Genomic DNA, 26,486 nt, shown 5'->3' with positions numbered 1-26,486 from the left:
AACGTAGGGCTGAGGTGTGAAATCGCTGCACAATGCAGTGCACTGCTTGGCACAGATCGTTCGCAGTGTATGTTAACACACAGTATTTCTGCAGCCACCTCTCCTCCCTACCGCCCCCAACTATATCCACTGGGAACTATTAAAAACACACTATTGTACAACAGAGAATACGCCAGATTGGTCAACCATGAACAACTTAAAGCATCGTTCATCACCACGTTCACGACACAGGTGCTAATTATTGTGTTTCAGGGGACAAATAAGGGGCAAAAGTATGTAAACAATAATGCACCCCCCTCCCTTCCCCATTCCCCAGGATGTCTGTCACAAGTTGCTGTTGTACCCCTACCTGAGGATGGCCGTGTCCCCCTGTCGCACCACGACGTTGTCCTCAGCTGGCCAGGAGAAATCCACGCTCTGAGCTGCTGCCGGGAGGCATGTGGGCAACAAACAGCAGAGGCTCAGCAGCAGAGCCGCCAGCCACTGGCCGGGGGCGCACGGGGAAGCATCCTGCAGGCTGTCCATTGCTTCGGTTTCTCCAGCCCCCCTTTTCTCATACAAAATCTCTCCAAACCCCTTGCTCTGTTTTATTTTTTGTTTATTTCGGTCTTCCCTCCCCTCTTTCTCTGCCAAGCGAAGAGAGTTTCGCGCTGGTGCTGCCTGGGTTTAAAGTACGAGCTCTTTATTCTCCAGCGGCTTCCACATCATCTACGGACGAACTGCTGTAAAATGCGTGTGTGTGTGTATGTGGAGAGAGAGAGAGGGAGGGAGATGGCAGCCAGCCCCAGGCTCTGATCCTGTTGCCATGGCCGTTGCCCAGGCAACATGTCCGACTGACTGGGAGCACCGAGCATTAAAGGTATTGCTGTATTTCACCCATCAGCATCGGCATGACAACTAATAAACGCTAAAGCAACGTTAAAATAAACAAAAATGCACTAATCGATGCACAAAAAAAAAGCTTGCTTATCAACGTCACCATAAATTCCGATTCCTTTGTGAAAACATTAAAAATTATTTTGCAAAGAAATGTTTATGAATTCTGTAAAAATTCTAACTTTTATTCTTTTGGACGAATCTTGCTCAGTGGGAAAAGGTTCTACCCTTAGTATATTAACGGGATTATATAATACAACTTGCGAAGGTACCAAAACCTCTGCAGTAGCTTATGTAGGTGGGGACTCTTGCTCCAGGAAAAATACCAACTAAAATTCTCTGAAGTAAAAAAAAACTGTGCAAATGACATGTCAAAAGGAAAGATGTTTTAAAAAAATGAAGAAACAACTCACCCTACCTCAGGATGGATGTAGTTACACGGGGAGTGCTAAAGAGACTCACATAGATATCGTTTGTATGAAATGTTTCAGTGATGAGGAGAGACAGGATAGACCAGGTTTGTATTGCTTAGAGCAGAGGAGGCTGAGGGGGCACTGGTAGAGATGTACAAAATTATGAGAAGCATAGATGGTATATATTTTTTTCTAATGGTAGACATGTGATAGATCATAATGGTAGATCAGCCATGATCATATTGAATGGCGGTGCAGGCTCGAAGGGCCGAATGACCTACTCCTGCACCTATTTTCTATGTTTCTATGTTTCTATGTCCAAGGCCAGAGGGCATAGGTTGAAGGAGAGAAGATGTTTAAACATGGGCCTGAGGAAAATATTTTTCACCCACAGTGTTTTTAGTTTGTTTGATGATCCAGATGGAAGCTTGACGTTCTGCAACCGCCCAGGGCTGGCCTGGATCCAGCGCCACTCCAGGAGACCGATTGTGCAGACCAGACTGGACTTTGAAAATGGTGCTGAAACCTGGTGACTATTGTATGCATCTCAGTGGACATTTCTCTACACTTTATATTAATTGGGGTTTGTGGTTAGGAATGGTGATACTTTACTAAAAAAAAAAAGAATGTCACTGTACGTCTGTACATGTAATAATAAAGAACTATTGACCATTGATTTGACTAGAACACATGAGAAATTGACAGAGGCAGATTACTGTTTAGTAGGCTATTTACCAAGCACTAGGAAAGGGATCAGACAGGTATTTGATTATCAGCATAAACATGTTAGGCCAAAGAACTTATCATAAGCTGAGTGACTCCATTCATTCATTCCTTATCGTTAAAAACATTAGCGACGCAGTGGTGCTGGTTTCCAACGGGAACGGTGACGGACACACCACACATCTCTGTCCTCCAGTTCCTGCGGACTTCCACCACTGGAAGTATAGGATTTTTTTGATGTGTGTGCTTCATCATCATTCCATACACTGCTATGTACAGCAGTGATTGCAACTTCTACTGAAGTGTGGATGGCCGTTGGCTTGCTAGAAGTTAATCCGCCCTTTGACAGGTCTGTTTTTTTGTCCCGCTGGGGGTACACAGCCCCCTCCTCACCTGGCAAACCAGGTGGGGGAGACGGTTTAGCCGCCGACAATCCGACCATGGAGCAGGTAGCACGTGATTACATGGTACCTGTGGCAGGGGGAACTCCTTTATATAAGTACTTATATACTTATTATATACTTATTATATACTTATTATATGTAGCTCTTGATATTGTTTGGTTGACAGATCATCATAAGCATGCAGGTACAGCAAGCAGTGAATAAAGCGAATGGCATGTTGGCCTTTATAACAAGAGGAATCGAATATAGGAGCAAAAAGGTCCTTCTGCAGTTGTACAGAGCCCGTGAGACCACACCTGGAGTATTGTGTGCAGTTTTGGTCCCCAAATTTGAGGAAGGGCATTCTTGCTATTGAGGGAGTGCAGCGTAGGTTTACAAGGTTAATTCCCGGGAAGGCGGGACTGTTATATGCTGAGAGAATGGAGCAGCTGGGCTTGTACACTCTGGAGTTTAGAAGGATGAGAGGGTATCTCATTGAAACATATAAGATTGTTAAGGGTTTGGACACGCTAGAGGCAGGAAACATGTTCCCGATGTTGGGGGAGTCCAGAACCAGGGGCCTCTCGCATCATGTTGTCAGGACTTTCATGATGGACTAGAGATTGCCTTGAGTACCCAACTCCACTAGCTTTGCATCCAGGCAGCTAGACAATTACAGGGAGAATGATGGTCTATTTTGACACCGTCTAACTGCATGATCCTGACCCCAATGAAAGAGAAACAGATGGGTTTGCATTGCATTTGAGAAATCTTGTGACTTTAAAATAGTGCTTTCTTGGGTGATGGTGATAAACTGCAGACCAACAGCGCTGATGCTTTCCTCTACTACTCATGCAGTAATACACAGAAATTATTTCCAAAGTGGATATGATGAAGAAGCAGTTTGTAAACCACATTTAAGAATTTGCACCTCATTGATATAGGATGTCTCTGGTTTTGAAATGTCCGAGGGTCTAAATGTACTTACTCCATAAAGAGTTTAGATAATAAGATTGATTAGTAGGACTGGGTGTTATAATCCCTAAGATTTCACTACAATTGACATTCTTGGTTGGCGAGACAGCTATGGATTAGGAAGAAAACAAATGACTGGAAATCAAATTTCATGGGAGTGGTTTTCTACTGATATGTACAGTATTTAAGGAGCAGTTTGGTGCCCACTAGCTTAGACTGCCATTACCAAGACAGTATAGGGTTACATATTTCTCACTTTGAAAATTTGTTCAGTGTGGTCACAACACTTTGACAGTTACTTACCCAGGTCCTACGGTATGGAAGTCTTGGAAATATAAAACTAATGCCTCGATGTTGCATTTCTAGATGGTGAGAAGGTTAATTACAGTATCTCTCAGGTCCTCGCCATGACCTTTCAAGTATGGACTCTCCGAATGTTGTGTTCATGATACTGATTTTACAGTCTTTGCTGCAATAGCTCAAAGCGTTATTATACTACAAAAGATTGGTGCTCTACACAATGTGTCATTAAATCAACAATCTCCCTACGCTCAGATCGAGCTTATACACTTGGGAGTCACCTTTGTATGGATTTACGCTGATATATTCCATCATCAGGAATTTGGCTTTAAAGTTCAGCATGGAAATTGCCAAATACCCAAATCCTGTTATAATAACTCCATACAGTGTCCATAAGGGAAATAGGGGCAGTAATATTTCACACAAACAAGAGACTGCAGATACTGGGATCTCGAGGAGAGAGAAAAACAAAGTGATGGAGGAACTCAGCGGGTCAGGCAACATCTGTATAAGGACACAAAGAGACAAGATTTCAGGTAAGGACCTTCTTCAAACTGATGGAGGATCTGAAGAAGGGTCCCGACCAAACGTCGTCGGTCCGCTTACCTCCACAGATGCTGCCTGGCCTGTTGAATTCCTCCTGGACTTGTTTATTGCTAAATATTTCATGGAGTAGTTAACCTATCGCCTTCTAACGTTGGAAAGTAGCGGATGCGCTCTCGGCGTTGCAACGAACGACACCACCATGATTTTATTTCACATTGAAACTTGTTTGCTGAGGTCTACATAAAGGCCAACACTAAAGGTTATTTACCTTTTGCACGATTAGCAGGTAAGCGTGGATACGGAATTAATTTGTATACAACAAATACAGCCATATTTGCATATATAGGGTCACTAATAACGAAGGTAGACAAAAGTGCTGGATAAATTCAGCGGGTGCAGCAGCATCTATGGAGCGAAGGAAATAGGCAACGTTTCGGCTCGAAACCCTTCTTCAGTCTACCTTCGATGTTCCAGCATCTGCAGTTCCTTCTTAAACTCAAGCGCACTGACATAAAGCAGAGGTCGTCAGACTAATATGAGAGAGGGTCGGGGTCGGAGAGATGTGCAAGTCATATTTTCTATTGAGGACCCTCTTCACCCCCCACCAGGTCCGGACCTCTGTCCCCACTTCGATGGGTCCCATCAAGAGACATCGGCACTCACAGATCCCGTTCCCCGCCCCCGCACCGCTTTCTCTGGAGACTGCGTGGAAGCGGAGGCGGAATCCACCTGCCACAAGCTACCGACCTGGCAGCTGCGATCGGATCTAAGCCTCGCTGCCATGGTCAGTAGAAGAACCAGCAGGAGAGAGCGGAACTGAGGGTATCATGAGAAGGGAGGGGGAGAGAGAGGGGGGAGAGATGAGACGAGAGACAGAATAAGAGCGAAGCTAACAAAATCATTCTCCCCTCATTCCTATCTCTATCCTCAAATCTTTACACTCTCTCTCTCTGAACCCTCACTTCTCTCGTGGTACACTCTCCTTGTTCTCCCATCGCTCTCCTGCACACCCTTCCCCTCGCCCTGCTCTCCTCTCATATCGACCCCATGCTGAAACCCTATCGGCAGAGCCTGACCCATCTGCCCGGACCGCTTTTCCTTTTGAGAATCAAAACTTCCACATATCCTGTGAATTTGAAATAAAAACAGAACATTCTGAAAATACACAGACAATTTATGTCTGGATATACCTTAGAACGTAGAACAGTACAGCACAAAAACAGGCCCATCGGCTCACAATGTCTGTACTGAACATGATGCCAAGACCATCTCTAATCATATCTGTGCATAATCCATATCCATCCATTTTTTGAATATCTATATGCCTATCCAAAAGCCCCTTAAAAACCACTGTCATCTCTGTCTCTGTTCTTTAAATGTTGCCCCAGTCACCTTAAAGGTATATCCTCTACCATTTATTTTTTCCATCCTGGGAAAAAGGTTCTGACTGTCTATACTATCTATGCCTCTCATAATTATACTTCTACCAGGTCTCCCTGCAACCTCCGACCTTCCAGAGAAAACAATCCAAGTCTGTCCAACTTCTCCATGTAGCTAATACCCCCTAATCCGGGCAATATATTGGTAAACCTCCGCTGAACCCTTTCCAAAACCTCCACATTCTTCCTGAAATGGGGTGATCAGAACAGGACTCGATAATCCAAATGCGGCCTAACCAAAGTCCAATAAAGCTGTATCATGATATCCTGACTCAGTGTGTCCACCTCTGAAGGCAAGCATACCATATGCCTTGTTTAACATTCTATTTACTTGTGTTGCCACTTTCAGGGAGCTATGGACTTGGACCCCAAGATCCCTCTGCACATCAATGCTGTTAAGGGTCATGCCATTAATTGGATATTTTCCCCTTACATATGACTTCCCAAAGTGCCACACTTCACACTTGCTAGGATTAAACTACATCTGCCATTTCGCCCCCCCAATTCCATTGCTGATTTATATCCTGCTATATACCTTGACAGCCCTCTTCACAGTCCACGACCCCAGCAATCTTGGTATAATCTGCAAACGTACTAACCTACCCGTCTATGTTTATGTCCTTGTAATATATGTATAATCACAAACAGTCGAGTCCCAGCATAGATCCATGTAGAACTCCACTGGTCATAGATCACCAGCCTGAATATTGTCCTTCCACCACAGCCCTCTGTCTTCTGTCAGTAAGTCAGTTACGAATCCATACAACCAAGTAACTATTAACCCCATGCATCTTATTTTTCTGTATCATTCTACCATGGGGGACTTCATCAAATACCTTACTAAAATCTGTGTAGGCATCATCCACCGCCCTACCCTCATTGATCATTTTCATCACTTCCTCAAAAATATCAAATGGGTTAGTAAGACATGACCTGTCTTGTACAAAGCCATGCTGACTTGTCCCTAATTAACGCATTCTCCTCCAAATAGCAGTAAATCCTATCCGAAACTATCCTCTCCAATAACTTCCCTACAACTGACGTAATGGTATAATTCACTAGATTCTCTCAACATCTCTTCTTAAATAAAGGAACAACATTAGCTACTCTCCAGTCCTCCGAGACCTTGCCTGTAGTAAGCGAAGATGCAAAATCTTCATCAAGGCTCCCACAAAGTCCTTGCCTCACTCAGAAATCTGGTCTGAATCCCATCAGGACTTGGGGGATTTATCCATTTTAATGCACTTGAAGAATCCTAACACATCCTACTTCTTAATCTCAAATAGCCCTTGCGTATTAGTGTTCTTAATAGTTATCTCGCTGTCCTCCTTGTCCTTATCCTTGTTGACAACAGATGCAAAGTATTTGTCTGGCATCGTTCCTACATCCCAAGACTCCCAAACGCACATTCCCTTCTTGATCCTTGAGTGATCCTACATTATCTCTGATTATCCTTTTTTTTAAATATAGTTATAAGAAGCTTTCAGATTTTCTTTAAGCCAACTTGTCAAAGCCTTTGTGTGGCCCCCTCAGGCCCTTCTAATTGCCTGCTTGAATTCTTTCCTTCTATCTTTATATTCTTCAAAACCTCTGTCTGATTCCATCCTTTTAAATCTTTCGTACGCTCCCTTTTTCTCTCTGACCAAATTTACAACCTGTCTGTTCATCCAAGATTCCCTTACTTGCCATCCTTATCCCTCCTCCTCACTGGAATATGCCGGTTCTGAACGTTTTTTAAATTATTAAATTACTTTTAATTATTTCTAATCTTTAAATGAATCCCACATGTCAGATGCAGACTTTACTAATAACAATTGGGCTAGTGTACCCTCCTGCCCAATAAAGCTGTAGTGTAATCTCACTATCATCCCTTCTCCATGGTGAATATAGATGCAAAGTGCTTATTTGATACCTCGCCTACATCCCATGACTCCAAGCATAAATTTCTATCTTTATGCCTCACACTGATTTCACTATCATCCATGTCCTTCTCCAAGGTGAATATTGAAGCAAAGTATTTGTTGGGTACCTCACCGATATCCTGTGACTTCTGTCATAAATCCCCACAGTCATAGTCAAAGATAAAGACAGCATGGAAACAGGCCCTTTGGCCCAACTCGCCCACGCCGACTAACACAACATCCACACATCCCACCTGCTTGCATTTGGCCCATATGCCTCTCAACCTGTCCCTCTGGAAAACCTGGGGATTTTCTTTAATCAAAATTTGTCAAATGTGTTAAGGAAACCATTCTCAGGCAATATATAAAAGGGCCTACAAGGGACGGGGCAAAGTTTGATCTACTCTTGGGAAATTAGGAAAGGCAAGTAACTAAAGTGTCAGTGGGAGAGTCTTTTTGTACCAGCGACCAAAATACTATTAGCTTTAAAATAATTATGGATTAGGGCAGGGTTTGCCTACAAGTTAAAATTTTGAATTGGGGCAAGGACAACTTTGAAGGTATTGGGAACTTGCTAAAGTTGATTGGAGTAGGTTGTTTGTAGGCAGATAGATGAATGGAATGTGGGATGCTTTTAAAAGTGTGGGGGAGATAGTTCAGGGCATACGTGTTTCAGTTAGAGTGAAGAGCAAGGCAGATGGGAATAAGGATGCCTGGATAATGGGAGAAATTGAAGCTCTGGTCGGGAAAAAAAAAGCATGGACAGGTATAGGCAGCTGGGATCAAGCATATCCGTGGTGGAGTTCCAGACACTGAGGAGTATACTTAAGAATGAAATCAGGAGGACAAAAAGGGAGCAGGAGGACAAAAAGGGAGCAGGAAATAGCTCTGGCAGATAATATTATGGAGAATCCAGAGACTGTATAAGTAGATTAATGGAAAGAGGGAAACTAGAGAGAGAATAGAACCCCTCACAAACCAAAGTGGTCATCTCTGTGTGGAGCCGCAGGAGATGAGCCGGGTACCCAGTGGGTATTTCAGGATTGCACAGCTTCTTGACACCTCATTGTTAAGGTGTTACCTAATCCCTAGCCTGTAGTCACTGAAGCAACCTGGAATAACTTCCAGTTTTACTCATGTGTCCTTTAAGAATTGAAGCCTTGGTGTCAGCTAGTGCAGGATAAATTACGTAGGTGTGCAGTAATCATTTACTAGAAAATGGTGCAGCACAATAATAGGCAAAAGATTGTGATATGTGCTGAAAATATATGGGATAAACAAGTTAACTGCACCATGCCACTATTGGAAAATTAATTAAGAGTGGAAATATTCCCAGCTTTATAATTTTGCTCAGAGAACAAATTGCACAAAGCAAAATCCTATCTTTGACATACAAGCATGCAGATTTAATCTTTGCACCGAGCAATACCTTGTTATTTCTGCCACTTATCACAGCTCTACAGTGTTTTTACTATTATAACCTTTAAAGATGAAAACGCAATTCCAAGTTACTCTGCCCACAGGTGTTAAATGGACGCAGTAGACATTTTGGTGCATACACACATACCTGTGATTTGTAACTCAAATTATGTATTGCATGCCAGGGTTTCTCCAGGGATTATCACGTTTTCATTAATCTTTGAAAATAAGAGTCCATAACGTAAAAAGGATAACATTTGGTAACATTTCTTATGGATTGATGCCCAGTGAAAGGTAGACAGATGGAAGAGATCCTGAAAGGCCAAGTACCCTGTATATTTGCATTAAGTGTATATTTCTAGGGTCAGGAGGTGCAGGAGTATTCATCTATGTGCCTCAGGATTAATATGTGTGCTTGCTTGTGGTCCACTGTTACTGTTGGATCATCTTCCCCTCTCCCTTTCTCTGTCTGGCTTTATTGCCCAGTCAGTTTCAGGTGGTGTGGGGCTACTGAGCCCAATCCTTAAATCGATTTAAATGTTTTTAAAACTGTAGATTTGGAAATCTGATTGAAACAGAAAATATTGCTTACATTGAGCTCGTAAGCGAGCTTGGAAATAGAATCCAAGTTAATGATTTAGGTTGAAGACCTTTTTTCACCGACTGCATACTCTACTGTGGCATTCAATATTTAAAATCAAATAGGTATCATCTAACGCAAACCAACACAATTCTATTCTAATGAGTAATTTGTAAAATGTGGTACAATTCAGACTGAACAAGACCAGAAGGTGCAGGAAAGAACTACATATTCTGGTTTAAATCTAAGGTAGACACAAAATGCTTGAGTAACTAAGGCAGCATCTCCGGAGAGAAGGAATGGGTGATGTTTCGGGTCAAGACCCTTCTTCAGACTGAGGAGATGGTGTTGTATTTGATCCCTTGACTATGATAATTGTGTAGCAATAGGCCTGGTGCTTAAAGCAATGCTGCTGAAATGAAGATGGTCAAGAATTTCATGTTTCTAGATATAAATAGACGAAGTGGGACCTGTTGGGTCCCAATCACACGGGCCTGGTCCCCCCAACGCAACCCATTCCCCCAACGCAACATTCCACCACTGGGGAAGGAGGGTAATGGGGGGGGGGGGAAGAGGGGGGGGGGGAAGGGGGGTGTGGGTGGGAAGGGGGGTGTGGGGGAAGGGGGTGGGTGGAGGAAGGGGAGGTGGGGGGGGGGGGGTGGGTGAAGGGGGACATGGGGAAGTGTTTTTAGTCTCCTCCTTCAGGGGGATGCGACCTTTTCTTGTCGTATCCCCCGTCTCCATTTCCGTCTGCACTGAGGCCTAATCGCAGAGCTGGTGGCCTCCAGCTGGGACTGATCTCGAGGCTCCGGAGGCAGAGCCAGGACTTTCCAACACGAGGCTGGCCGACCTTGGGGCTGTGGTGGTGTTGCGGCAGCGGCCATCCGACTTCGGAGCCCCGGAGGCTCCGCCGCGAGCCCAGTGGAATCGGCCGCGGCCCAGTGAGCTCGCAGGTCCCAGGTTGGTGACCGGTTCTCCGGAGCTCCCGCAATGACAGCTTCGTCCGCTGGACTGGAGGGTGGCAGCTTCGGCAGCTTCGACCACCCGGGCCACGGAGTATGAACCAGCCCGTTCGCGGAGCTGGGATGCGGCCGCTGGACTTACCATCACCCGGCGGGGTCCCAACATCGGAAGCCTGGATCGCCTCAACGCAGAGGGAGAACAAGGACGAGACAAGGACTTTATGACTTTTGCCTTCCATCACAGTGAGGGGGTGCCTGGTAGACTCACTGTGGTGGATGTTAAACTGTGTTAAGTGTGTGTTTTGTTATTTTATTCTATGTTATGACTGCAAGGTATACAATTTCGTTCAGACTGAAATGTCTGAATGACAATAAAGGATACTTTACTTTACTTTACTAATTTCTATAGACGCAACATAGAAAGCAGCCTATCTGAATACATTACAGCTTGGTATGGCAACTGCTCTGCCAAAGACTATAAAAAATTGCCGAGAATTATGAATGCAGCCCAAACCAATCTCCCACTTCGACTTCATCTGTACTTCATGTTGGGTTGGAAAAGTAGCCAACATAATCAAGAACCACTCACACACCAGTCATTTGCTCTTCGCCTCTTTCCTATCAGGCAGAAGATACAAAAGCCTGAAATCACATAACACAGGATTCAAAAACAGCTTATTCCCTGCTGTTATTAGACAAATATGTTCAGCATGTATCCCTAATCTCTCAAACTACATTGTTGCAGCCTATGCACTATTTTTCCTTGTACACGCTTTCTCTCTAGAGAAAAACTCTGTATAATTGTAGCACTATTTTTTTCTCCTTTGTATTACCTTATTTTACTCCTGTATTGTTTGATTTATCGGGATAGCCCCCAAAACTGTTTTCACATATCTTGATACACATGACCGTAATATACTAATACCAATGTGGATAACTCGCTGAAATTGGCCATTGCTAGCCATCTCAGGATTTCTGTCTCTGATAGTTGTGTACTGATCCCTTCGTGGGAAGTACGTGGGCATCAACATCATGTACGGATATGATCAGCTGTGGCGCTTTCTATGATAAAGTACCATGCCAACACTCACTGACTAGGTTTACCTATGAAGGATTACCACTTAGGTAAGGCACCAGGGGGCTGACAGCACCTGTGAAGTTATACGCCAATGAAAATTAACAATTTCAAGAGAGGAAGAGAAAAAATGACAAAAATAAATCAACAGTCATGAGTATATATTTACAGCTTCTCTTGGGAAGGACATTTTTTTTGGATCGCACCCAATCCATTAAGTCTCCTAAACAAAACCTGCATGCATTTCCCCCACAGAAGTAAATCAAGTGAAACTGCAAGCACATATCTAACCCAATATACTGTATTGTCTTTCCTTGGATATCTGTCTTACTCTGTATGATATTTTCATGGTAGAAATATTAGCAAAATTGTGCTTATTTAATATATACTCCTGGAGTCAATTCTTAAGAAATACCATTAAAATAATCTATCAGGACAGGGTCCAGAATCTATAGCTTAATACACTGCCTTGTAGATAGCTCTGTATTTAACATGCCATTATAAATTAAATTGTCACCTTAAGTAGATTCTTCACTGATTCTTTGCCCGTAGTTTTCCATTCATAAGACAACCTAATGGTCTAAAATGAAAGCAAAGGATTGCTTGGATTGTGATGCAAAGGATCATTGTTTTTTTCTATATTTAAATTTTTTGTATTGCTGCCCATGCTGAATATTTGGCCTTTTGGTCACTGAACTATTCTTTATTTTTACTCTTCCCGAACATTGTCTTTTCCGTTACATTTTCATGGCAACTCAGTTTGTAAATTATCCCAATTAGCTTTAAGAAATGACGTTAACCAGTGTCCATTATTTTGAATATATTCATGATTTTTTTTGCATCAGATTGCTTTGGAATAGAAGAAAATTTGTTGCTGAAAGGCTCAGAACTCTTGATATATTTTTTTCACTTAATTCTTATCTTCAGTCTGAAGTGGAAATTGACTTGCTGGTGGAAAGTTTTAGTGTTTTATTTATTTACACTGAAAATATGAGAGTCCAAGGATATATATCTCAAAACGTCTAGAAGAAAATCAAATCTACAAGAATGTACATCAAAATGAAATGGGAGAATTTAAATTCATCATGGGGTATGCAGTCTGGTGATGGAATTCTGCTGCCTAATGGAACATTGAATAATTTCAACGGGTGACTTCCAGGCAATGGAATTGTCCCTGATTCAGATGGGAAATATTGTGATGGTCATGTCTTTAAACACCAGCAGCAACCTCCAGCAATAATCAATCTCAAACTTTACTACTGACTGCAGAGATTGGTTGTAAACGCTGCAGAATAAAGAAATACTCTTGCAGATATGGGAATAACCTTGCGGTTAAATGTGGACAGGTGGGTCCGGTCTGGAGTGAAGAATTGTACAGAATAATTTCTTGCTAACTGTCTTAATATACTGCAACATAAGAACTCTCAACACACTTCGGAATAAGAGCCATTTTACACTTTATTTTCCTAAATTATTTGAGTATTGTGCAATCAGTGTGTTATTTACCCCAATTGGTTTTGCATTATGAAAATATATTCACCAAAAGTATGGTACTTAATATAGAACATGAATGAATTAATAAGTTTATTGGCCAAGTATTCACATACAAGGAATTTGCCTTGGTACTCCGCCCACAAGTGACAACGTGACATACAGTGACAGTTAAGAATGATACATAAAACATTAAATATTATTAATAAAACATTATTGACTGTTGAACATACATGGCACATAGAACATTACAGCACAGTAACAGATCTTCGGTCCAAAATGTTTGCGCCAAACATGATGCCAAATTAAACTGATCTCATCTGCCTGTATATAATCCATATCCTTCTATTCTTTGCATTTCCACATGTCTATCTAAAAGCCTCTTAAATACTGTATCTGCCTCCATTACCACTCCTTGCAATGCATTCCAGCCTCCCACCACCGTGCAAACGAATTGCAGCAGACATCTCCATTAACCTTTCTTCAAGTCACAGCAAGAGTATGATGTGCACTGGCCATGATTGCCCTGGAGAGGGTGCAAAGGAGATTGCTCAGGACAAAGCTCTCTAATTGCTTCCTTCAATGCATTGACGAGATAAACTTGATTAGAAATTATTCCTAAAGGTAGTCTGATTTTACCCTAACAGAGATATCCCCACAACCGCATCCTCCATGTTGTTCAATGAGTTTCTTTTGTTTACCTCCCAGTCGTGACAGAGGGTCCATCCTGAAATGTTAACTCCTTTTGGCTTCCCATTGATGTAGCCTGACCAGCATTTTCTGTATTTATTTTATTAAGCCTCGGGATGTTGCCTGGGATGGAAATGTTCAAATGTGAGAAAAGACTGGATAGGCTGTATCTGTTTTCCTGGGAACAGAGGAGGCTGTGGGGATGATCTGATGGAAATTATGAAAGCCATAAATATGAGAGATAGTAAGAATTTTTACCCCATGACCGATGTGTCTCAGACCAGAGGCCATAGTTTTAAGGTGAGGAGTAATAAGACCGGATGGTAGCTGGAATCTGAAATGTAATGTTGAGTGTTAGATGCTAGTATTTTCAATACATGCAAGTATTAAAATGAGCATTTGAAATGCCATGGCATAAAATGCTATAGACCAAATACTGATAAATGGGATTAGCATAGATGATAATGATTGTCAGCAATGGATATCGTGGTCCAAAGGTCTTATTTCTGTGCTGTATGCTTACATGACGTTGATATTATTAGCATGCTGCTGCTTGAAATTCTCCAAAATGTAGGTTCGGAACAGGCTACTATCTGTATAAATTGCCCTCCTGGTGGATAACATGGAATTAATTCTCACTACCATCTCTAGAGTTAGTGCTACAGATGAAAACATCTGTGGGAATAACAAAAACTTTTGTGCATCCATCCAGCAGGCAGTGAGGAAAGCGAATGGCATGTTGGCCTTCATAACAAGAGACGTTGAGTATAGGAGCAAAGAGGTCCTTCTGCAGTTGTACAAGGCCTATTGAGACCACACCTGGAGTATTGTGTGCAGATGAGGAAACACTTTTTCACACAGAGAGTTGTAAGTGTAGAATTCTCTGCCTCAGAGGGCGGTGGAGGCCAGTTCTCTGGAAACTTTCAAGCGAGAGCTAGATAGGGCTCTTAAAGATAGCGGAGTCAGGTGATATGGGGAGAAGGCAGGAACGGGGTACTGATCCAGGATGATCAGCCATGATCACATTGAATGATGGTGCTGGCTCGAAGGGCCGAATGGCCTACTCCTGCACCTATTATCTATTGTCTATTGTTTATCTTCATTTCCTGTTTACTCAACTTTGGAAAGTGCCTTCTGATTCTTTCCAACCTCTTCACTTCAATCAATCTATTAATTAGAATGTTATCAATGTAAATTTTGAGATCTGATCCTGATACCCTCTAGTGCTATACCAACTAAAGGATCCATGATCTGCTCTACGTCGCTCAGTGTACTTAAAATTATCCCTGCTGCCCTCCTCTGTACCAATTCCCCTCTCTGTAAATGTGTTTCTTGAAGTGAGGAAATGCATGGCACACAAATCTTCAATGGGAACGTCCTTATATAACCCCATTATTTCCAATTTCCTGAACATATTATGCATTAAAGCACAGGTATTCTAATGGAGCCTGACAAACTAACTTTGCTTCTAATTCCACAGATGCTGCCCAACCTCTGTGTTTTTACAGAATTTTTTTTTTAAGGCTACAAACCATTTACAAATGGGGTTCACCACTTAAGCATGACATTTTCAGGAATACTCATTGAAGTATTTTATGAATTTATTTGTGTTTATCTTCATCTGATATCCCAGGGCATATTTGCAATCTTATCTACTTTGAAAGAGGTTTGTGTGAGTTTAATTTCCTAAAAATATATAGTTATAATCTATTCTCAGCTTCCAAGGATGTACCGAGTTACTGAGAATCATTTTTACATTTATTGACCAGATAATTTATAAAATTACACATGGTCCAGGAATAAAAGAGGAGTTCATTACAATTCTCTACAAAAAAAATTAGAGAAGTATAGGATTCATTGGAGAAGACACACTGAATCTAGCTTGAGTAGAACATGGGTCCAAGGGTCTACTGTAGGATCCCACAGTGCAATATGGGTATTAGCTGTGCTTCTACAAAACTTGAGTACGTTGACACAACTGCTCTGTATAACAGCTGTGTAGAAACTGGCCATAAGGGTTGAATTTGAGATTTATATACATGATTTGTTAACTGGAGTAAGAGCAGGCAGCAACTGTGGCTTGGAAGGAATACAATTGAAATCTGATAGCATCTGGTGACATAATTGCTTAGCATCATGCTCCTGATCTGAGACCTAATACACTTCATGCTAAGAACTTAAATTGAGTGGCAAGCGAGATAGCTTGTTCGGATTTCTTGAGATTCAGGGATGGTTCCATTAGATTAAAGATGGCAAATGTAACTCCTTTATTCAAAAAGGGAGGGAGATACAAAGCTGTCAATTAGCTTAATAACTGAAATAGAAAAAAATGTTAGAAGTGAGAAGTGTTATTACAGGGCACTTGGAGCAATTCAAGGTATTCAGGCAAAGTCAATTTTGTATTGTGAAAGGCTTCTCCGTGGATTGTCATCTTGTCGTGGGGGAGAAGTTTGTGTGGTCCTAAGATCCTGAGAGCGATGCCATCTGGATGCCATCTGGAACATGTCAAGGACCATGTGATGGCTGTCTGTGCATCAGACTCCCCATGTTAAACAAAGTCATGCACAGGCGTCCTCCAGAGGACAGTCATACTCATTTCGAGTGACCGCCGATGTTGATTGTGAAAGGACGATAATTATTTTGCCATTTTATTGTTCTTATTGGATTTCTTTGAAGAGTTAACATGTGCGTGGATACATGGGGAAACTGGTGCATGTGATACATTTAAATTTCCAGAAGACATTTGAGAAGGTGCCACTGCAAAGATTATTATGGAAAGAAAAGTTTGTGGTGCAGGATGTAACGTATTCACATGAATATAAGATTAGCTGGCTAGTAGGAGACAGACAATTGGCATAAATTAGTTTATTTCTGGTTGGCAAGATGTAACTGTACCACAGGGATCAATGCAACAGCTTCAACTCTGTACAATTTATATTAATGAGTTGGATGAAGGCACCGAAGATATGATTACTAAATTGACAGGAAAGCTAGTTATGAAGATGATATAAGGAGGCTACTAAGGAATATAGATAGGGTAAGTGAGTGGAAAAGTCTCATAAATAGAGAGTAATGTAGGAAAATGTGAAATTGTCCATTCTGGCAGGAAAGATAAAAAACATTTCATGTAACTGGTAAAAGACTGTAGAGTTTGGAGATACTGAGGAATCTGGATATCCTGGTGTATGATTCACAAAAGGCAATTCATTGAGAAAGTCAACCAGAATGTTTTTGTTTATAGCAGTGAGAAATTGAATTCAAAAGTATTGGGTGGGACCACATTCGGAGTACTGTGTCTAAGAATGGTCTCTTTACTAAACAAAGTGTGTTAAAGCTTTGTAAGCATTTCAGAGTGAGATTGCAGGATAAATACCTGTACTTGCCGGGTCATCTAATCGGGAAAGATTGGACCGTGTAGGCTTTGAATTGTTGGACTTTAGAAGAATGAGAAAGGACTTGATGGCAACACAAGATCCTGAAGGATCTTGTCAGAGTGAATGAAGTTTAGCTTAGTTTATTATTGTCAAATATATCGAGGTACAGTGAAAAGCTATTGTTTGCGTGCTATCCAGTCAGTAGAAAGACTATACATGATTACAATCAAGCCGTCCTCAGAAACAGGACAAAGGGAATAATGTTTAGTGCAAAATAACGTACTGTAAAGTCTGAGTAAAGATAGTCCAAGGGTCTCCAATGAGGTAGATGGTAGGTTAAGACCGCTCTCTAGTTGGCGAAAGCATGGTTCAGTTGCCTGATATCTGTATGGAAGAAACTGCCCCTGAAACTGGAGGTGTGCATTTTCAAATTTCTGTACCTCTTGCCTGGTGAAAGAAGGGAGAAGATGGAGCGTCGAGGGTAAGACTCGTCTTTAATTATGCTGATGGCCTTGCCGAGGCAGCAAGAAGTGTAGATGGAAGGGAAATAAATTTGCGTAATGGTCTGGACTACATCCCTCTCTGCAATTTCTTGCAGTCTTGGATGGAGCTGTTCCTGATAAAATGGTTTCTACGGCGCATCTGTAGATGTTGGGAAGAGTTATTGGGGATATACCAAACTGTTCAATGTTCTATTTTCTCACAGAGTATCTCTGCAAATTCCAGTCTGGGACTGGAATAGTTATTACATCCACAGAAAATATTGCCTCCTGTGATGCTCAAGGCTACACACTTATCCTAGCACAGCTCCAATACCATTAGTAAATTAACTGATGCCTACCTCAGCAACAGAACACTATGGACCAGCTTTTGCACTACCATGGACTTCAATTGTGTTTTACACTAATGTCTTGTTTTTACTGTCTCGCAGAATTTATGTGAAATTTATGTTTTGTTGTGTAGTCTGAGTTTATGTGCCTGTGATGTAGCTGTAATCCGTCACTTCCTTTGAAGACTTAGGAAGTTTGGCACGTCCCCTATAACTCTCACCAACTAGAACGCATTTCATCACAGAGAATGGTGAATCTCTGGAATTCTCTGCTACAGAAGGTAGTTGAGGCCAGTTCATTGGCTATATTTAAGAGGGAGTTAGATGTGGTCCTTGTGGCTAAAGGGATCAGGGGGTATGGAGAAAAGGCAGGTACAGGATACTGAGTTGGATGATCATCCATGATCATATTGAATGGCGGTGCAGGCTCGAAGGGCCGAATGGCCTACTCCTGCACCTATATTCTATGTTTCTATGTTTCTATCAGGATGCATCACAGCTTGGTTTGGGAACAGCTCCATCCAGGGCCGCAAGAAATTGGAGCGAATTGTAGATGCAGCCTAGGCCACCACACAAACCAACCTCCCTTCCATTGACCCCATTGACACCTCACGCTGCCTCGGCAAGGCCAGCAGCATAATCAAGGATGAGTCACACCCTGGCCACGCCCTCTTCTCTCCTCTCTCATCAGGTAAAAGGTATACAAGTGTAAAAACGCACACTACCAGATTCAGGGACAGTTTCTTCCCAGCTGTCATCAAGCAAATGAATCATCCTACCACAACCAGAGAGCAGTGCTGAACTACTATCTAACTCTTAGATAACCACCGGACTATCCTTGATCATGGCTTTACCTTGCACTAAACATTATTCCCTGATCATATATCTATACACTGTAAATGGATCGATTGTAATCATGTATTGTCTTTCTGCTGACTGGTTAGCGCATTACAAAAGCTTTTCACTTTGCCTCGGTGACATTAAACTAAACTAAAAGAACTAAAGTAAGCAATATATTCTTACAGCTGTACTTCACTGTACTTGTGCATATGACAATAAATTTGACGACTTATCGTCTATCGGGCCAAGCAATCCCTCTACTACCTTGACTTTAGGTGGATCTGATTTCAGACGCACTAGTGATCAAGTGACCAAATAAAGACTTCCTTTAGATTAGATTTAGATTAGATTAGATTCAATTTTATTGGCACATTTTATTTTCAGTGCAACAAAATGGTTTAGCCTGCAGTCATAACATAGAATAAATAACAAAACAAACATTCAACACAGTTTAACATCCACCACAGTGAGTCCACCAGGCACCTTCTCACTGTGATGGAAGGCAAAAAGTCCCCAAGTCATTGTCCCTTCCCTTGTTGCTCTCCCATGCGCTGAGGCAATCCAGGCCGATTTTGTGACCCTGCCGGGTGATGGTAAGCAAGCGGGGTCATAACATTGGAGGTCTGGATTGAGCTTTCATCTGCTTGTTCCATTTCACTTGCTGATCCTATCGGAACTCTCAACTTTCAGTGATAATTTGCCTCTTCCACCATTTCTCCTTTTTCAAAGACATATTTTCTTTCAACTCATTAAGACATTCAAGTGCTGCATCTTTTCATTGTTGAAATTCTTCAGGTGCTGTATTGATTCCCAATGGCATCATTCACCAATGTTACCTCCAAATAGTGTGTTGAAGCAGAAGTCTGAAGAAGGATCCCAACCTGAAAGATCATCCATCCATGTCCTCCAGACATGCTGCTGATCCACTGAGTTACTCCACTATATTGTATTTTAATTTTGTAAACTGGCATCTGCAATTTCTTGTATTCCTCTTAAATATGAACTTTCCTCATCAAGCTCTACATGGTGGAACCCATTCTTTCCATCTACCTGCTTTATTCAGTTCAAGCAACCCATTTGCTTCCATGTCTTTAAATATTGGCTCCTCTTCAGAGCTTCATTAAGATATTATGGCCCTAGATGCATTTTCATTTTGCTAAGTAAGTTAAGCTAGAGGAGACATCAATGTAACCCAGTTCAAGGGTGAAGGGAGTTTAGTGAATGCAACCTGTGATTCAAATTGCAGCAATTGGCCCTGCAACTCCGGTTTGATTCCCCACAGGAGCCATGGAGGCCGTCGACCCACAGGGATGATGCAAGTATATCTATTTGGGCTAGTATCTATGTCTTGGTCTTTCTATCTTGGCATTAGGAGCCATTGAAACATGCATGCGAAAATGTTCTCCTGGAGGCCAACTCTCATTGGGAACTAACTGGTATTTGACTCTCAGATTTCCTCTTTCTGTGGCATTCACCTACATATTCACCTGCAAGTCATGGAAATGATTGCATTGATCATACTATCAGGGTATACTGTCATCAGTACCATCCAGGGCATATTTCCACCACATATGAGGATTACATTTTAAGGTCTATTATAATGAAATCTTTATCATCCCTCTGTTGTTTCTTTAAGTTTGTCACCCGTCCATAGCATCTCACAGAAGGCTAGTCCCTAACCAGTCTGAAGAAAGATCTCGACCTGAAACGTCACTCATTCCTTCACTTCAGAAATGCTGCCTGCCCAGCTGAGTTACTCCAGTTTTTTGTGTCTATCTTAGACTATACTATTGTCTTATAAACTGCCCCGACTCATGAGGTTTAAGTTACATTAGTTTTCTTCACCATGATATTGCACTTTACACTGTTTTTCTTTTAATCTTTTTTAAGAATGTGAACATGGTCGGCGAGGGCAACAACTAGTGTCTGTGTCTAATTGACCTGAGAAGCTGCCTTCTTGATCCACTGCTGTCCTTCTTATGAACTTACTCTGACAATACTGGTGGGAAGGCATTTCCAAGAATTAAACCTGGTTCAATGAAGGACCATCAATGTAATCCCAAATGTAAGTCTTGAACTTGGAGGGGAATCTGTAGGTGGTGGTGTTCCCATTCATCTTCTGCCTTTGGTTTTAGTTGTTTGCAATTTGTAAGGTTTTGTCAGAGTAACCTAGGCAAGTCATTTGTATGTTTGCAGATATCACACGCTGCATCCATCCTATGCAGGTGATGTAGCAAATTAAATTTAGGATTGTAGATGAGGTACCAATTAAGCAGGCTACTTTTTATTCAATAGAGAGTTATTGGAGCTGCATTCATCCAGGTAAGTGGAGAACCTCATCTACTGCATCCTGTATTCCCAATGTGGCTTCCTGTACATTGGTGAAAACAAGTGTAGACTCAGCAATCGTTTTGCATAACACATATCCTTGGATCTGCCAAGGCCTATTTCATCTCATACTCCCATTCTCACCTTTCTGTCCTGGGCCTCCTCCATTGCCAAAGGTGAGGCCACACTCAAACTAGACACACAGAACCTCATATTCCACTTGGGTAACTTACACCCTATGGTATGAAAGCTAAATTCTCCAATTTTAGGTAACCTCTAGCAGCTTTCCCCCCAATCAGTTTTAAATCCAAGACAAGTTTTTTTCTACTTGTCTACTCCAAAGTAATATTTAAATTATTCCTTTGTTCCACATTGAAATTTTGGTATAACACATTTTATCTGTGTAATACAAATAGTGTTCCTTATTTCATCAACCATATTATATCCAATTCATGTTAAGGAAGCATGTTATAGCCAAGCTACCTGGGTGGCTGGGCCTATAGCAGAACATGCCCTTTGTGACAGAAGCCACAGAAACCTTCCAGAACAACAACCAGGCACTCGAAGTTCTTATTTACCCCAACATTAACAACATAGAATGAGGCCATTTGGTCCATTGAGTCAATGCTGGCTCTCAGAACAATCCCATCAAACCCACTCACTTGCTTAGTTTTCTGTGATTTATTCTTTCATATCTGCCCATTAAATACTTCCCTCAGTCCTCAAAGAGCTCCGACACTAGGGGTAATTTAAAGTAGCTAAATAATTTAACAACCATCATCATCTTGGGAAAGTGACTAAAACTGGAGCTTCCAAGTCAGGATATGCAAACACTCCACAGTCAGCACCAGAGGTTAGAAATGAACATGGTTCATGGAGGTGGCAGGAATGTTTCTGTATAGATTTTACAGGCTGAATTAATGTTTTATGGTTCTATGTTTCCTGTAAGGTATAGTTCAACAATATTTAATCAGTGTTTACATTTGAAACAATTTTGCTAATTAAAATGTGGATACAAGGAATTGCAGATTCTGGTTTACAAAAAATGACACTACGTACTGGAGTAACTCAGTGGATCAGGCCATCTGAGGGGTGGGGATAAATAGATGCGAGTTCCTAACCGCGTACCCCACCTTCCACTCCCTTGTTCCCCACCTGGACTTGCACCTATTTCTCCCGTCCCCCTCCCCCGCCACCTATATGCCTTCCTCTAGCTTCACAATTCTCAACACTTCAAGCCTTTTGTCTCATATCTTCTGTCTTTTCATCTCTGGCTTTTGCCCACCATCTGCTTATTAAAAACCTCCCTTACCTCTATTGACCTATTACCTACCAGGCTTTGTCCTGTTCTCCTCTCTTCCTGGTTTCTTCCCCTTCCCCCCACCACAATAAGTCTGAAGAAAGGTACCTAGCTGAACGTCACCTATCCGTGCCTGATCTGCTCAGTTAATCCAACCCTGTCTTCTTTTGCTAATTAAAATACGAGCACATGTTTTTAATTAAATATCCACAGAGAACAAGAAGAATAGTTGGATTAGTATGATGGTAATGGTTAAAATTCCCAGTAATTGTCAGCCAGGGTTCCAAGCATCTCCGATATATGTTTTCTTAATTTTTTAATGAATGGCAGCTGATGAATTAAACCGATTAGGAATCTAAATATGGAAGGCAAGAAAATGTCAAGGGTAAGTAATCATGGAAATAAATCAGTGCAAAATAATTAACTTTTCATAATAGAAAAGGAAGACAATATCAGCTTCCTTTAAAAAGAAGTAAATATTGAACCGTAAACATGCCTCAAAATCAAAGAAGTCAAGATCATAGTATTGGTATTGTTCTTATACATTTCAAACCATTTATGCACCTCCTCTAATCTCATCTACTGCAACTGGTGTCCTTGCTATGGGCCCCTGTACATTGGCAACACCAAGTGTAGACTTGGTGAACACTTTGCCAAAAAACTTGTACTCAGTCTGCCAAGGCCTACCAGATATATTGGTTGCTAACAATTTTAACTCCCCTTCCTAGTCTAACCTTCCTGCCCTGGGCATCCTCCATTGTCAGAGTGAGGCCATATGCAAACTGGAAGAACAACACCACACATTCCGCTTGGATAGCTTACAACCCAATGTTATGAACATTGAATTTGTCAATTTTAAGTAATTAACCCACAATATTCTCATTCCCCCTCCTCTTTCTCCTCTAAGGAACTCCCCACTTTATTTATACTCCCCTCTTCCTCCTTCCCACCCTCCCTAAGACCTGGCTGAACTCAAACATGTTCCGCCCCTCCCCCTCCACGTACCGTTTACAATGGATACATTATTCACAGCCTTTCAATCCGTGAGTTTACCAATTTGCAACTCTTTTCCTCTTGGACTCATTCCTGCATCTCTGGCCTTTGCCCAACAATCTGCCCGTCAAATAACCCCCTCGCCTATGTTCACCTATTACCGGCTTGCTCTGTCCTGCCCCTGCCCTCTTGCAGCTTTCTTTCCTGCCCCGCTACAATCAGTTTGAAGAATGGTTCCAACCCAAAGCCTCCCCTATCCATGTGGTCCATGGATGCTGTCTGATTTACTCCAGCATTTTGTACCTATCTGTGGTATAGGAGCAAAGAGGTCCTTCTGCAGTTGTACAGTCCTAGTGAGACCACACCTGGAGTATTGTGTGCAGTTTTGGTCTCCTAATTTGAAGAAGGACATTCTTGCTATTGAGGGAGTGCAGCGTAGATTTACAAGATGAATTCCCGTGATGGCGGGACTGTCATATGCTGAGAGAATGGAGCAGCTGGGCTTGTACACTCTGGAGTTTAGAAGGATGAGAGGGTATCTCATTGAAACATATAAGATTGTTAAGGGTTTGGATACGCTAGAGGCAGGAAACATGTTCCCGATGTTGGGGGAGTCCAGAACCAGGGGCCACAGTATAAGAATAAGGAGTAATACATTTGGAACGGATACGAGGAAGCACGTTTTCTGACAGAGAGTGGTAAATCTGTGGAATTCTCTGCCTCAGGGGGCGGTGGAGACGGGTTCTATGGATGCTTTCAAGAGGGAGCTAGATAGGGCTCTTAAAAATACCGGAGTCAGTGGGATATGCGGAGAAGGCAGGAATGGGGTACTGATTGGGGATGATTAGCCATGATCACATTGATTGGTGGTGCTGGCTCGAAGGGCCGAATGGCCTACTCCTGCACATATTGTCTATTGTCTATTGTCTATTGTCTATTGTCTTTTTCCTTATTATTACAATCTGAATTTCAAATAGGTGGCAGAGGTCAAAAATTAGTTTGGACAATTCAGGAATAAGTTTCAGTGAAATTATAGCCCAAGGAAAACTCTGAATCATGTATCAGCAATCAATGTTTAATGCGATTTTTGCATTTAAATTGCCACATAGGATGGTAATAAGTATAAAATGTAAAAGACAAAGGTCTATGCTGAATATTGTCTAGCATCCTGATGGTCAATTAGTACAAAGTAGATGAAATGTTGGATAATCATAGCAATCAATCATTCACAATTAATCTACAATAGATTTATACATTATTTTAAAAAATCGGTGGTGAAGATCTATGGACAAGTCACCTGTTCCTGTCAAAAATGGATAGAGTAAATTGAGAATAGTTGTTTTTGTGTAAGTGCACATATTACATGTGGGAGTCATTTAAAGGCCAGTTGATCAGAGTTTTGAATGGGTATGTTTCAGTAAGGAAGAAGAATAAAGGAACCTTGGATGACAAAGGGGGTTTTGGTCAAAAAGATAATGGAAGCCTATGTAAGGTTTTAATGAATACTAGACCAAGTGCAGACCCGTTGGGTCTGCTCCCCCAATGGTGTGATTCCCCCAACCCAATATTCCACCATGCACCCGTCTCCTCCAATGGAACTGAAGCCGTTGCCAAATGTAAGTTTCCAGCACTCCCCTGCCTCCCTCAATTGCACCTCCCCTGCCTGCTGCAGCAGTGAAAAGTTCAGTGTTCCTGTCTTGCAACTTTGTTTCGAAGTGTGTTGGAAGCTGATAGGAAGGAGCAGCCGTCAACGAATCAAAAGGCAGGAAGGGATCCGTACTGCAGGCGGACGGATGGATTTGAGTTTTATATATTAATAGATAAAGCAATCAGGAAAGAACACAAGCAGGCAATCATGAGGATGAAAAGAGGCCATGAAATGTCATTGGCAAGAAGGATTAAAGAAAATCCCCAGCCTTTTAATACCTGCATTAAAAATAAGAATCTAACCAGGGAAAAGGTAGGATCACTCAAGTATAAAGGAAGGAATGTATGCTTGGATCTGACCATGTAGCTGGGGTACTATAAAGTATGTTGCATTTGTATTCACCAAGGCCAAGGACATGGAGGACAGTGAGGTCATAGTGCAGATGACTGATATGCCAAAGCTGTTTGAGATCGAGAAAGAGCTGGTGTTGGGGTTCATGAAGAACATTTGAGTGCATAAATCTCCAGGGCCAGTTGTAATCTATCCCAGGTTATTTAGGTGAGAAAGGAGATAGCAGGAGCCTTGTTAATCTCTAGCTACAGGTGTGGACACAAAGAACTGGAAAAAGTTATAGGCCAGTGAACCTCATGTCAGTGGGAGGGATGATCTTGGACAGGATTCTTCAGGATACTGTCATTTGGCAGAGGAGGGGCTAATCAGAGACAGTCAGCATGGTTTTATCCCTGAGTAAGAAGGAACTGCAGATGCTGGTTTAAACCAAAGCTAGACACAAGAAGCTGGAGAGAAGGAATGGGAAACATTTCGGTCAAGACCCTCCTTCTAGACGGTGGAGAGGTAAAGAACAATTAATGAAATATATGCAAAAAAGTAACAATAATAAAGGAAACAGGCCATTGTTAGCTGTTTGTTGGGTGAAAATGAGACACTAGTGCGACTTTGGTGTGGGAGCGATAGAGAGAGTGGGAATGCAGGGGCTACCTGAAGTGAGAGAAATCAATATTCATACCACTGGGCTGTAATCTGCCCAAGCAAAATATGAGATTTTGTTTGTCCAATTTACATTTAGCTCACTCTGCCAATGGAAGAAACTGAGGACAGAAAGATCTGTGTAGGAATGGAAGGAGATTTAAAATTTCCAGAAACCTGGAGATCAGGTAGGTTCAGGCGGCCTGAGCAAAGGTGTTCCGCGAAACAACCGCCCAGTCTGCGTTTGGTCTTGCCGATGCATAAAGGGCTGGTCCCACTTGGCCGCCATTTACGCGACAGGCCGGTAGTGACTGACGTGCAACGCGTCAGGGTCTTGGGCCTGTCTCACTTTGGCCGTCAGTTATGCAACGCGCGCGAAGATTTAGTGCAGGACAAAGTCCACACTCCTCCACG

General features: G+C 42.0%; 1 protein-coding gene across 1 annotated transcript in view; it reads right to left on the bottom strand.

The window, feature by feature from the left end:
* negr1 (neuronal growth regulator 1) overlaps positions 1-2,371 on the bottom strand; it is a 403,329-nt gene extending 400,958 nt beyond the window's left edge. Inside the window, exon 1 of the mRNA XM_055641889.1 lies at positions 350-2,371. Within this exon, the coding sequence (XP_055497864.1) occupies positions 350-525 (176 nt within the window). The 5' untranslated portion in view covers positions 526-2,371. The remainder of the gene's footprint in view (positions 1-349) is intronic.
* Between the last annotated feature and the right edge of the window lie 24,115 nt (positions 2,372-26,486).

This window comes from Leucoraja erinacea, chromosome 10 (assembly GCF_028641065.1).
Source record: "Leucoraja erinacea ecotype New England chromosome 10, Leri_hhj_1, whole genome shotgun sequence".
NCBI lineage: Eukaryota > Metazoa > Chordata > Chondrichthyes > Rajiformes > Rajidae > Leucoraja > Leucoraja erinaceus.
This window is presented reverse-complemented; position numbering and strand designations above follow the sequence as displayed.